Source organism: Pyxicephalus adspersus, chromosome 2 (genome assembly GCF_032062135.1).
Source record: "Pyxicephalus adspersus chromosome 2, UCB_Pads_2.0, whole genome shotgun sequence".
In the NCBI taxonomy this organism is placed as follows: domain Eukaryota; kingdom Metazoa; phylum Chordata; class Amphibia; order Anura; family Pyxicephalidae; genus Pyxicephalus; species Pyxicephalus adspersus.
In genome coordinates this window covers 6,511,633-6,524,261 of record NC_092859.1, presented here as the reverse complement: position 1 = coordinate 6,524,261, position 12,629 = coordinate 6,511,633, and the positions used below count along the sequence as shown (strand labels likewise).

Below are 12,629 nucleotides of genomic sequence, written 5' to 3'. Positions count from 1 at the left end.
ATTCTCTACCAATTCCTTTAACTTTTCTATTGGCAAAAAATAGGTTACCTCATTTTTCCTTTTACTCTTCTGTGATCTGTATGTGTCAGTAAATAAATCAGCCTTTATATAGAAAAAAGAAAATTGGTTGTAATTCCCTGATTAGCTTGTCATTATTTTTTCCTGCAGGAAAACAGCAATTTATATAACTGTTTTACGGCTCTGAATGGAAATGTTTTCCTAGAGGAGGTGTCTCAAAGGATATTTCCAACATCAACCCCATCACCTTAAGATTCACGTATTGAAGGATCGTTCTCTTCTCTTGTATTGTTTGGTTGATATAAGTGTGCTGTGTATATTACACATTTTATATTATTTTTATATTTCACAGCCAAGGCACAGAAGACTTTTTGTGCTCATCGACAGCAGCAACGAAGGGGGTGACATTTTTTATACAGCTTAATAAAAGAGACCTGAGGCTTGGGGTACTTAAAGGTGTTGACCACAACTAAGAACATAAAAGGCTGGTATTTTGTAAGACCAGTCTCTGGATGGAATTAGTAGACATTCTATTTCACATCCAATAAAAAACATGTGGTTTTCCTAGTTTTTGTGGTCCAGCTGTTACACTGTTCTACCCCTATATATTGTTCTTTGATATTGCTAGATGGTGTTGATTGTTTGTGAAGAGTAAGGTTGTGACAGGTGCTATGCTCTAGGAAGTAATATAATTATATGATCCCCTTTATGTGTACATAAATGTGGGTTTAAGATTTTGGGAAACGCGTCAAATATTATCATTGTGTAAGGTTATTACAGAAATAATATATTATTATTAGTATACAATAAATCATTTTTTAAAATATTAGGTTATTGATAAATAACTTGTGTAATTGGATTTCATAAATCTGTTTACTTTCATATCTACATATGTATGTTAACTTGGTCTTTTGCTAACAAAAAAAACACATCTTATTTGGACCTGGCTATGGGCTGGCTATGTACCTTATTTTTGTACCTAATTCAATATTAAGATTTTAATTCTGGAGCATGAGATGTATTTTGTAAAAAACTTTTTATATGTTTTGTTTCTGGTACTTGGGATTACAGGAATGTCTTCTCATGTAATCTCCATGACATTTGTCAATTCTTCAAGGAGTTAATCAAGGACAGCTGTCCTCTGCTGCCTTCTTGTGCGACTGGCTCAGTGAATGAAAACAATGATGATAGGGCTCAGGCTTACATTTGTTCAGCCAAATATACAAGAGGGTAGCAGAGGACAGCTGTAATGCGCCTGGGCACACAAACCACAACCAACTCCAGATATCCTTGAATAAGGTTTATTCAAAACAGCACAGCACAGCAAGGGTTAATTTCAATCAAGCAAGGTACAGAAGGATAAGGCAAATGCAGGTCAGTAACAATCCGAGGTCAGGGCTGGCAGCAGGCAGAATGGTCAATAACAATCCGAGGTCAGGGCTGGCAGAGTTCAATCAGAGTTAGTTTCAGACCAGGTCACTGAGGAGATGACAAGCAGATAAAGTTTAACATACACAAAGACACACCCAAGCACACTGTGGTAACAGAGGCTATAGCGGGCAATGGTGTAATGGACAGGCTCTCCTTAAATGGCCAGGATGACCAATCACCTTGCGCCACCTGGCACTGTCTGATAGGAGACTGAGTAAATCCCCTGCAGCTGATTGGCCGCAGGGAATTCAAACTAACTCTGTCCCGCCCTAGGGCGAGGCAGCCGAGTGCCACGCCCTCGGGGGGTACAAGAGGGACGCATGGTGACACGCGCACCTCTTCCCACAGTATCCCTAGGACGTGCACTACTTTGCACTTGCAAAGGAGTGTTGGGAGCAGGAACCACATCCAAAGGGATGCAAGGGCTGCTGCCTGGCTGAACAGTACTTTGGCCAGGGTGGATCCCTCCCCCTGTAGAGACAGACAAGCTGGGAGCAGGGCAGCAGCCTCGGCCATGCTGCCTGCTACTGTGGCGTCCCCCTCTGTGGCTGGGAACCCCAGGGACACCGCGGGCTCGCAGGGCGGGTAAGTTCCTTACAACAGCTCTCCTTAGCTAACCTCTTGTTTTCTAAGTTGAAAACATCTGGATCTGTTGTTGTGGTAGGAAAGAGACATATTAATTTAAAAAAATAATAATAAATATTTTTTTCTATTGCATTTGTTTCTAGGGCTTTTTTTATTTTCTGTGAATGATTAGGGGTACTATGTATCCCTGTACTCATTCCATCGAATAAGATGGCAGATATCAGGGGGCCTCCTTATTAAAGGGGGCTTTTAGATTTTGATTCTCAGCCTGCAGACCCCCATAACACTAAGTTCATGTTATGAGGATGAGGCCCTTTTTGTTGACAATGGCCCCTGCCAACATAAAAGATAGACGATGGTTGGCTTTTTGCCAAAAGGAATACAGGCATTTTACCCCCTTCCTTCTTTGGCAAACCAGATTCCAGAGTACATTTTATGGATGGAAGGAGGGGGGCAATATAAAACATGTATTGTTGGCATTCCCAGTTTTGTTCTCTAAATACTCCCTCACAGAGAACCTGTGTTTTGTCAGTTTAGGTTTTGACTTATCTTGCAATCTTTCTCCTGCATTGAAATTTGCCTCATTTGCCTGAAATTTGCCAAGCTACCCCTAGCTACCTTAGGAGGAACACTGTTCAGGACTAACTTGCAATAAATATATACATATATATTGGTAATTTACTGGCATCACTGGTCATTCTTGTTCTCTGGAAGATACACTGGATGAAGAAATGCTCCAGGAGGAGGGTCCATGACAACCTGAGCTCAAAGGAAGCATGTTGAATTAATTCGGTAGTCATTTATGCTAGAAGATTGAGGTTGTCTAGTTATGGAAACTACTAGCTTGGTACTATGTAATGCAATTCACTATTATTTTGATAAATAACCCTTTAGAAACTCTTTCTAACCATTGTGTTGGAGATATCCCCTTGGGGGTATGGAACAGGGAAATGAAAGCAGCAATCAGGTTGTTCGCTTTTCACCTTATCACTTATTTTAGGGTTAACCTCAGCTAACCTCTTGTTCTCTAAGTTGAACACATCTGGATCTGTTGTTGTGGTAGGTTCTATTTGAACATTTCTGGAGCCTGGAAAGAGACATATTAATTTAAATAAATAATAATATTTTTTTTTTTCTATTGCGTTTATTTCTAGGGCTTTTTTTTATTTTCTGGGCATGGGTTAGTGGTACTATGTATCCCGGTACCTATTCCACAGAATAAGATGGCAGATATCAGGGGGCCTCCTTAATAAAGGGACTTTTAGATTTTGATTCTCAGCCTGCAGACTCCCATAACACTAAGTTCATGTTATGAGGATGAGGCCCTCTTTGTTGACAATGGCCCCTGCCAACATAATAGATAGACGATGGTTGGCTTTTTGCCAAAAGGAATACAGGCATTTTACCCCCTTCCTTCTTTGGCAAACCAGATTCCAGAGTACATTTTATGGATGGAAGGAGGGGGGCAATATAAAACGTGTATTGTTGGCATTCCCAGTTTTGTTCCCTAGATACTCCCTCACAGACAACCTGTGTTTTGTCAGTTTAGGTTTTGACTTATCTTGCAATCATTCTCCTGCATTGAAATTTGCCTCATTGCTAAAGCTACCCCTAGCTACCATAGGAGGAACCCTAGTTGAGAAACACTGCTCAGGACTAACTTGCAAAAAATATTTACATAAATATTGGATAATTCAATGGCATCACTGGTCATTCTTCTTCTCTGGAAGATACACTGGATGAAGAAATGCAGGAGGGTCCATGACAGCCTGAGCTCAAAGGAAGCATGTTGAATTAATTTGGTAGTCATTTATGCTAAAAGATTGATGTTGCCTAGTTATGGAAAGTACTAGTTAGTTACTAAATATTGGAATTAACTAATATTTTGTTAAATAACCCTTTAGAAACTCTTTCTACCCATCGTGTTGGAGATATCCCCTTGGGGGTATGGAACAGGGAAATGAAAGCAGCAATCAGGTTGTTCACTTTTCACCTTATCATTTATTTTAGGGTTAAATCTGTCCTGCAGCTTTCCCTTCGGTCTTTCATAGTTGTAAAGACTCTCTCTTGGACTAAAATTACTTACTCTGACTTCACCTAACACTGAACACAATGTTCATTAGAGGCTGCAGCAAGTAAGAGCCGGCCTCATTCCCTGGCTGGTGGAAGTCCAGCATCATCTAGTCTTTCTCACCCCAGCACTTCATTCATTGAATTTATTGAATTTAAGTTATTTTATTCATAGAGACTCAAATTCCCATGTTGGGATTTTCCACAATTTCTAGTCTTTAGAAAGCTAATAACAGAACCCCATTGGTGTCTCCATCCAGCCATCCTGGCTGTATTTATAATATAGTATAAGGGAGGAATTTCACATGAACTATGCTGGTTCATCCAGACAACTACCTACACACCATGCTGCAGTTGTAGGGAACAGGCACCTCCTGGTGCAGGTCTAATACAATCCAGGTACCAGGGCAGATTGTGAAAACACCCTACTACATCACCGACCCCTACGCCATCTGCCTATGATTTGAGGAATGTATCATTTTTTAATCAAATAAAGTTAAATGGCCTGTGCTATGTTAGACCAGGATCTCTTCAAGGTCCTTTACCCTGAAGGCTTTTTTATTTAGAAGAATCCAATGGCCTGCTACCTGTAGGAATTTCTTTTTGTAGACCACTTTATGGGTCTTCTGTCCATGCTCGGAGGACTTTATAATAAAGGAAAGGGCTGCCTTTCATGTTACGCTCAAAGCCGCATAAAATGCAAAATAAATAGGATTAAAATACGTATCTTAGATTAACCAAACCATTGACTCAAGCTTGTCACATTGTAGGTGAACAGAAGAGAGGAAAGTTCAAGTATATATAGAGTGTTCCAGGATAAAAGGAACTGCACTATTTGTACTTACTATATTCTGTAAAGCGGTCCACTGTTCAGCAAGACACATGGGCCTATGGGACACATGGGTGACTATGGGCCTGATTTAATAAAGCTGGAGAGGATACACTTTCATCAGTGAAGCTGTGTGATCCAGCAAACCTGGAATGGATTTCTTAAAAGTAATTTGCTATTTGCTAGCAAATGTTTTCAATCCTGGACTAGATCCATTCCAGGTTTTCTGGATCACCAATCTTCACTGCTGAAAGTGTATCCTCTCGGGTCTTTGAGAGCTTTATTAAATCAGGCCCATAGTCACCACATAGCTGTACCAAAAGAAGAAGAATATCTGTCAACACATAAATGAAGGGTGGGAACGTCTTTACCGTACATCTTTGGGCTTGACATGCCTGATCCAAATTATCATGGCTCCACTTCTGTTGTAAGATCTAATATCCTTGGCACTCAAACAAGGCTTTCTGGGACTAGGAAGTCTATGGCAGCCCACCCTTACAGCTTTTTTCTACTGTAGGCTAGGCTAGGTTTCAGGCCCCATAGCTTGATCAAAGGCCTAGAGCAGTGTTTCTCAACATTTCTAACATGGGGAACCCTCAAAATAACTTTCAGGTCTTCAGGGAATTCCTGCTATTATTAATATATCCACAGATCAGAGTATATTAGTGTGGTGGACATTGGGAAGAATGCCTCTTACATTGCTGGCCTGTGGAAAAAGGAAAATGATATCCTTACGATAGCCTAAAAGATCATTGGTGTCAGTTGTAAATGAAAGGCTCAATTTGCTGATTACTGAAGGAAACCCTACAAAAAAGGGTTTTAACTGCTCTCAGTTATTTTCAGGGATAACCATGGATTTGGGAGCTTCCGTAATGGTTGCAAAGCTGTACACCACATTGCTGCCTCTTGGATGCCTGTATACCTGGATTACAGTTATTTGGTTTATTCACCTTAAATATTCAAAGGATGGCATGTACATTGCATACTGAGTATTGAAATGCCATTGTGCTGTGAAATGCCCATGGGTCAAATTATCTGGAACTAGCAGAGGTAACCACTACAGACATGTAATTATCAGAAGGGGGGAGTAATGCCTACCTGTATCTTATATAAAGGACAGACAGTGTATACAGTACAGGGGAGATGGACAGGATGAGGTAGGTGTATAGCAGGGGAAAAACCATTCAATGTCATTGCAGACCTGTAATGTGCCATTGTCTGCCATACAGATATACAGCCATTGCTGCAGACATCACAGAGTCAGCAAATCCCATCATTTTCCCTTACCAGATGTTTAGCTCTTCTATGCACACTATCTGCATTTATTCCTGTAGCTCAAGAAGTGGATTCTTCATTTGGAGAAATCTGCAGATGCATATATTCAGACAAATAAAACGAGTACAGTTTACTGAGACAGCCAAATGCATCCTATACATAAATCAATGCACCAACCTCTACTATCTACTAGATTGCAAGCTCTTCAGGGCAGGGTCCTCTCCCCGTGTATTACTGTCTGTATTAGTCTGTCATTTGCAACCCCTATTTATTGTACAGCACTGGGTAATATGTTGGCGCTATATAAATCCTGTTTATTATTAATAATAATAATAATAAAAGAGAAAAAAACTGTAAATTGTATGATATGAGTGTTAAAAAATACAGAGACACTGCAGGATAATAGAATTGCAGGAACCAGGTTATATTTGGATAAGTGGTTTGCTTAAAACATCTGATTCTCTGTAGGCTCTAATATTTCAAATTAGTTATTTATTGTGTTGCACGGGTAAAGCTCAAATCAATCTACAGTGACCCTCTTGCTATTTTTAAAAGCTTTAACCAGCTGCTCCATGTAAAGTAAACCCATTCTGGCAAGCTTGCTGGAATTCTTTTAGTATCTGCATGCATGTGAACCTTATATTGTGACGCAACTGGAATAGCAAGTGGTCAGGGGGATTAAAACTAATCATGGGGTTCCAAAGGTCAACTCTGATGCCCCCCTTAACTAACGGGCTATGTAGCAGCTGGCCTGTCCACTGGGACAATATTTATCATTGATCTGAACTTGTGTTCATAAAGTACTAAATCAAGGAGAGGCAGCAGGAGCAGAATCAATACACTGTGGATGAAAGCCAAATAATAAAAATGGAAATAATAATCCAAAAAGTATTGATAATATCACATTAATAATGGTCCCGTGTACAATATCTCATTACATACTTCTTTTTTTTTGCTTTTGCAGGGTAATTGTGTAATTAATAGCAGTAATATGTAATACTGAGTTAGTCATAGACATCAGCAGAAAAAGGCAAAGACATTGTAGGCAATACCTCATTTTGGCTAGCTAAAAATATTAACAGATGCATTGTCACTAAAAAACTAAAATTCAATTTTTTGGGCTATCTGTAAGGGTCACATTCTTCCCAAAGGCCAGCAATGTAGGAGCCATTCTTCCCACTGACCACAACACTTATATACCGTGAGCTGTAAATCCAAAAGATGTTCTTTTATTTTGTTATTAAAAATGACTGTCTGGTACTCAATTGGCACTTCTGCTCCACTAGGCATGCCACTATGCATTTCTTGTGCAGAACATCAACTAAATTTGAAAAGCAAACTTTTACGAGTATATTTTTTGTTTTCTGCAGGTTGATGCCTCATCTCTACAGAACGCTCTGGCTTCTCATTGTCATGCACAACATCCCCACTTCCTACTCAGATAGAAACCCAGCAGATATGGCTCTCAGTGGCATATTGGTACCTGGAGATGTCCTTATTGGAGCTGTGATTCCCCTCCACATTTATAAACTTTTCCCCAAAATCACATTTAAAGAGAAACCCCCTCCAGATGTCTGCACAATGTAAGCCAAGTCATGTGAATGCTGTGTATTGTTGTGGAACGTTGCACTATTCTGTGGATCCATAATCAATTGTTATGATATTACAGCAGTGGCAACAAGGACCCACTTCTTTTCTAAGAGTAATAAATAATGCAAAATCCACTTTAAAACCAGTGTCAATTAGTTTTTAGTTATTCCAGAACTGCTTTTTCAAATACAAGTCAATAGGAATAGAAAAGCAGCTTGAAGCTGGTTGATTGAGCAGCCTAGAAGGGGTAAACTGCAGATCAAAAGAGGTCCTGAAGGTCAAATGCACCTCTGGATGGTGTCAGAAATGTCTTAAACTGATGCTAAATGCAAGCAAATAACATTTACCCATTAATATAAGCCCAGAGTCCTCTAAAGGTTCAGCAGGTGTTTCATTAGAACAGACCTCAATACATGCTTTATATCTGCAACACAGAACTAGTAAAAAAGTGGTCCAAAGAACTACATATCACCTTTCATTGACAAAAAGTGGCAGCCATAGCATAGAGCGGACCACCTACAAACCATTGTACCCGGGAGGTTCTGTGTCCCAGTGCCAAAACCAAACTAGCTCTCCCAGCATACAGGCTGCACAAATCCTCTCCACCTAAGCCATCTGGCATTAGGCTGCAACTACCCCAGATCCAAAAGCAGGTGCCCTTTAATCAATGGGCAGGTGCTCCCGATCCATCCTCATTTTCTGGTCTGGAAGAGGAATTGAGGGCCTGGCCCACCTATTCCTTTCAGGCCACTCCGGGCCTGGATCCCATATAAAATCATATAAATCTGCAACAACATAAATAAACATGGCCCTATTCAGGCCCTTCAATCCACTTTCCAGGAGAAATTGAGACAGATAATTCCAAATATTCCCTGAATTTGACATCACGTGCATTATACTACATATATATATATATATATATATATATATGTATATATATATAAATATATAGGGCCTGGTTTACCTGCAACAGGATTGTTTTCTGTCCAGCCTTGAGAACCTGAGATTCACTTCCATGAAACCCGGCCTATATTTGGACAGTAAAGGACCAGATCGGCTCCTAGTTCTATATTTCTAGTTATTGGTATTGTATGTGGGCTCATAGTTTGGCTTTAGGCCAGCATAAAAATGCTCAAATGACCTTCAAATATGATGAGTAAATATGAGTATTGATCATCAGACAGGTTTTATAGGGTATGATTTATGAAAGCTCTCCAAGACTGAAGAAGATAGACTAATATGGGGGAACCTTGATGATGAAGCAAACCTGGATCAGATTTATTTAAATCATTTGCTATTCATTGCCAAATGTTTTCAATTCTGGATCAGATCCATTTCCGGTTTGTGGATTGCCCAAGTTACCCCATGATAGTCAATCTTCTCCAGTCTTGGAGGGCTTTCATAAATCATAATGATGGTGTCACTGCTCTGCATTTCATTGTTGGTGTTCAGAGATCTGAATATTGTAGTCTATATGGATTTGTAACTGTACAATGATTACTATATAGAAGTCATTCTTATATTGTGGTATGTTATAAACTGTAATTTATGTACCTAGATGTTCATGGACACTTAACCATCACCCCTAGATGGCCACAGATAAAAAGTTGCCCCCTTCCCCATTCCTAAATGGCTTTCTATGGAATTTTGTAGTGGGGAGTGGAAAAAAATCATCTTGAGTAGGTATCGGAGGAAAAATGTTTATTGTTTTAATGAGTTTGGGTTTAATGTGCTTCTTTTAACTTTTTTAAGTCTTCCTATGACTACTTCCATTTGGTTACACTACAACTCTGTATTGCTACCCTGTTAAAGAAAACGGATCAACATTTAAAAAAAACTACTTAGGGAGTAAAATCACTTTCAGTAGGCTACTTAAAAGTAGAATGTCTAGGTTGTTTTACAATATTTATAATATTAGTAATATGTTACCATTTAGAAATATTTGATACTTCTCCATTTTGATATTTGATTTGAACTTACAGGAAGGAAACCACATTGTTTCTTTCATCTTTCACTTGTTTTATTCTTACCTATAAGGTTCCGCTTTGAACACTATCAGCAGTTCCAGGCTATGCGGTTTGCTGTTGATGAAATCAACCGAAGTCCCAATCTTCTCCCCAATATCACTTTGGGCTTTTATGCTTATGATTCCTGTGCTGTACTGCAGAGGGAGCTAGAGGGCACCCTGTGGATGTTGACAGGCCGTGACTCGGTCATACCCAACTACTGTTGTCGTGACCGCCCCCCTCTGGCTGCCATCATCGGCCACTCAGCTTCAACTTACTCAATCCTCATGGCTCACATTTTGGGATTGTATAGATACCCACAGGTAAGACATAGAAGCCATCGGATGTGAAGAAACCAAAAACACAGGAGTATACACTTGATCCAGTTTTTGCCTTAAGATAAACACTGGAACTCCAGTTTCCATAAATTCTTCAGTAACCTTGAAAAAAACCTTACCTGTGAGCTATGACTGTGCCCATACCAAGCGCTAAAATTTACCAATTAACCCCATCTGGTCTATTTTCCATTACTTTGTAAAGAAGTGTTACATACATTGTGTTGCCAAATGTTTTAGCTGTTTTTAAGATCAGGCGACAGTTTGTTTAATATTTTTTTTACATTTAGATAAAGTGGTAATGAATGAGGACTACCATCAGGTTTTTACTCAACCTTCTTTGGTGTCCTGTAGGTTTTCAGCTGTCTGCAGTGTGGAACATAAGCCTTCAAAGAAGCTCCTCAAAAAGGAATACCCTTATAGTAGACATTAATTGCTAGCTCAAGCAATCCAGTCCAAGATCACAAACATCTGATTAGGGCACCAAGGAAGGTTGAACCCTAGAGAGCTTTACAAAATTTTAAGGCAAGTTGGGTGGAGACTCCACATGCAGATTCTCCACATGCAGATGATTTGGGTTTCGGGCCATATCAGACACAAAGCAACTTCTCAGGTGTGAGTCCAATTTTTTTTTCTCCCTCCAAATCCTTTTGATAATATTTTAGACCTAGAACTATTACACCATAGGTTGTCTCTCCTGTCATACCATTCCTCCACCTCTCTCGTATTTTTGTCCATTTTTAGTAGACACCCTACAACCACTAGATTTAGGTTTTACTAAAAGCACCACCATTTTACAACTATCATATTAAAAGTCAAATACATTCACAAGTAACATCAATATGCTATCTATTTTAGTGCAGATCAATAAATTGCCATACCCTCATAACATTTACATAATTAAAAACAAACAAAACAAAATATGGAATTCCTGGCAAGTATCAATAAGAAATATATACATAGGAGCCTTATTATATACAGAAAAAAAGTTTTAGAACATATACTTATACAAAAAAATTTGTTAAAAACATATGAGAGTTTCATTTTCAATGACAAATCATCAACTAGCAGAGGACAGCTATCCAAACAATTAAATATTTTTCTAACACATTTCGCAGATGAAAATGCTTCTTCAGGGGATAGATTACAATAGAATGGTGTAATACCCAATAGCTAAAATATATGAATGTTCAGAGTAAGTCATAGGTCATTTATATAAACCACACAATAAAATATACAGAAGATCTTAAGAGATCCTACATTCACAAGTTAATATTCTTTAAATATGATAATTAGCTTTCAACTTTTCACCCAACAGATAAGCTACTTCTCAACCAGCTCTCTTCTAAGTGACAGGACAAAGTTCCCGTCCTTCTTCAGGACCGTTCCAAGTGATGCTTTCCAATCTCAGGGCCTGGCACAGATGATCTTGTATTTTGGATGGACATGGATAGGTCTTGTTGCTGTTGACAATGATTATGGCCAAGAGGGCATCAAGATTGTTAAGCAAGAAATTGCAAGATCTGGAGCTTGTGTGGCATTCACAGAGTATGTACAAACCCAGCTGTCCTATAGTAATATCCATGAGACTGCCAAGGTCATAAAAGCTTCATCAGCTAAAGTTGTGTTGGTTTTCTCTACGGACGTATACATCATTCCATTATTTGAGGAACTCTTGGCACTGAACACAAATGGAAAAGTCTTTATAGCTACTGAAGCTTGGTCTATATCAAATGTCCTCTCAGTAGAGAAATACTCTTCTATCTTGTTGGGAACAATTGGGTTTGCTTATCACAGCTCAAAAATCCAAGACTTTCAATACTATCTAAACAGCATTGACCCATACAATATTCCAGGAGCTTCATGGGCCAAACTATTTTGGGAAGAAGCTTTTGGGTGCACGTTACCTGACCAAAATAATGTCAGTGACTCAGGAAATGCATTAAATGCATGTACAGGAAATGAGGACCTGTTTGGGATCCATAATCTCTATAATGACGTGTCAAGCTTGAGAACTTCCTATAATGTTTACACTGCTGTCCATGTTATAGCTAAAGCTCTTGATGACCTTATGTTCTGTAAAGAAGTGGAAGGTTCCTCCTGGACAGGAAGATGCATGGGTATTGAAAATTTGAAACCCTGGCAGGTAAAGGGTTATCTAACTTTGTTTTAATTGACACTAAACACACTTAAGTATTTAAACATTTTGAACAAATAGTTAAAGTAGATTAATAGTCTTCTTTCACCCTTTTAGCTAGTAGGCATTGTGGAGAAATTCTGCTCCAATCCCTATACCTAGCTAATTCTTTACAATGAACCCTTAAAACTAAACTTCTAGGACTGTGGCCCCTGGCAGGTGACACTTGTTTACCTGGAGCCCATAATGTAGGTGTCTGCCATCTTTCACCAGAGCACCTCACAAGCTGTGATAGGCCACAAGCCCTGGTGGCTATCAAACAACTTTATTAGGGTAAGAAACTTAGGTTACAT

General features: G+C 39.1%; 1 protein-coding gene across 1 annotated transcript in view; it reads left to right on the top strand.

Moving 5' to 3' along the window:
- Nucleotides 1-9,866: 9,866 nt before the first annotated feature.
- LOC140322280 (extracellular calcium-sensing receptor-like) overlaps nucleotides 9,867-12,629 on the top strand; it is a 5,998-nt gene continuing 3,235 nt past the window's right edge. The window contains exons 1-2 of the mRNA XM_072398862.1: nucleotides 9,867-10,127; nucleotides 11,458-12,285. Coding sequence (XP_072254963.1) covers nucleotides 9,870-10,127; nucleotides 11,458-12,285 — 1,086 coding nt within the window. The 5' untranslated portion in view covers nucleotides 9,867-9,869. The remainder of the gene's footprint in view (nucleotides 10,128-11,457; nucleotides 12,286-12,629) is intronic.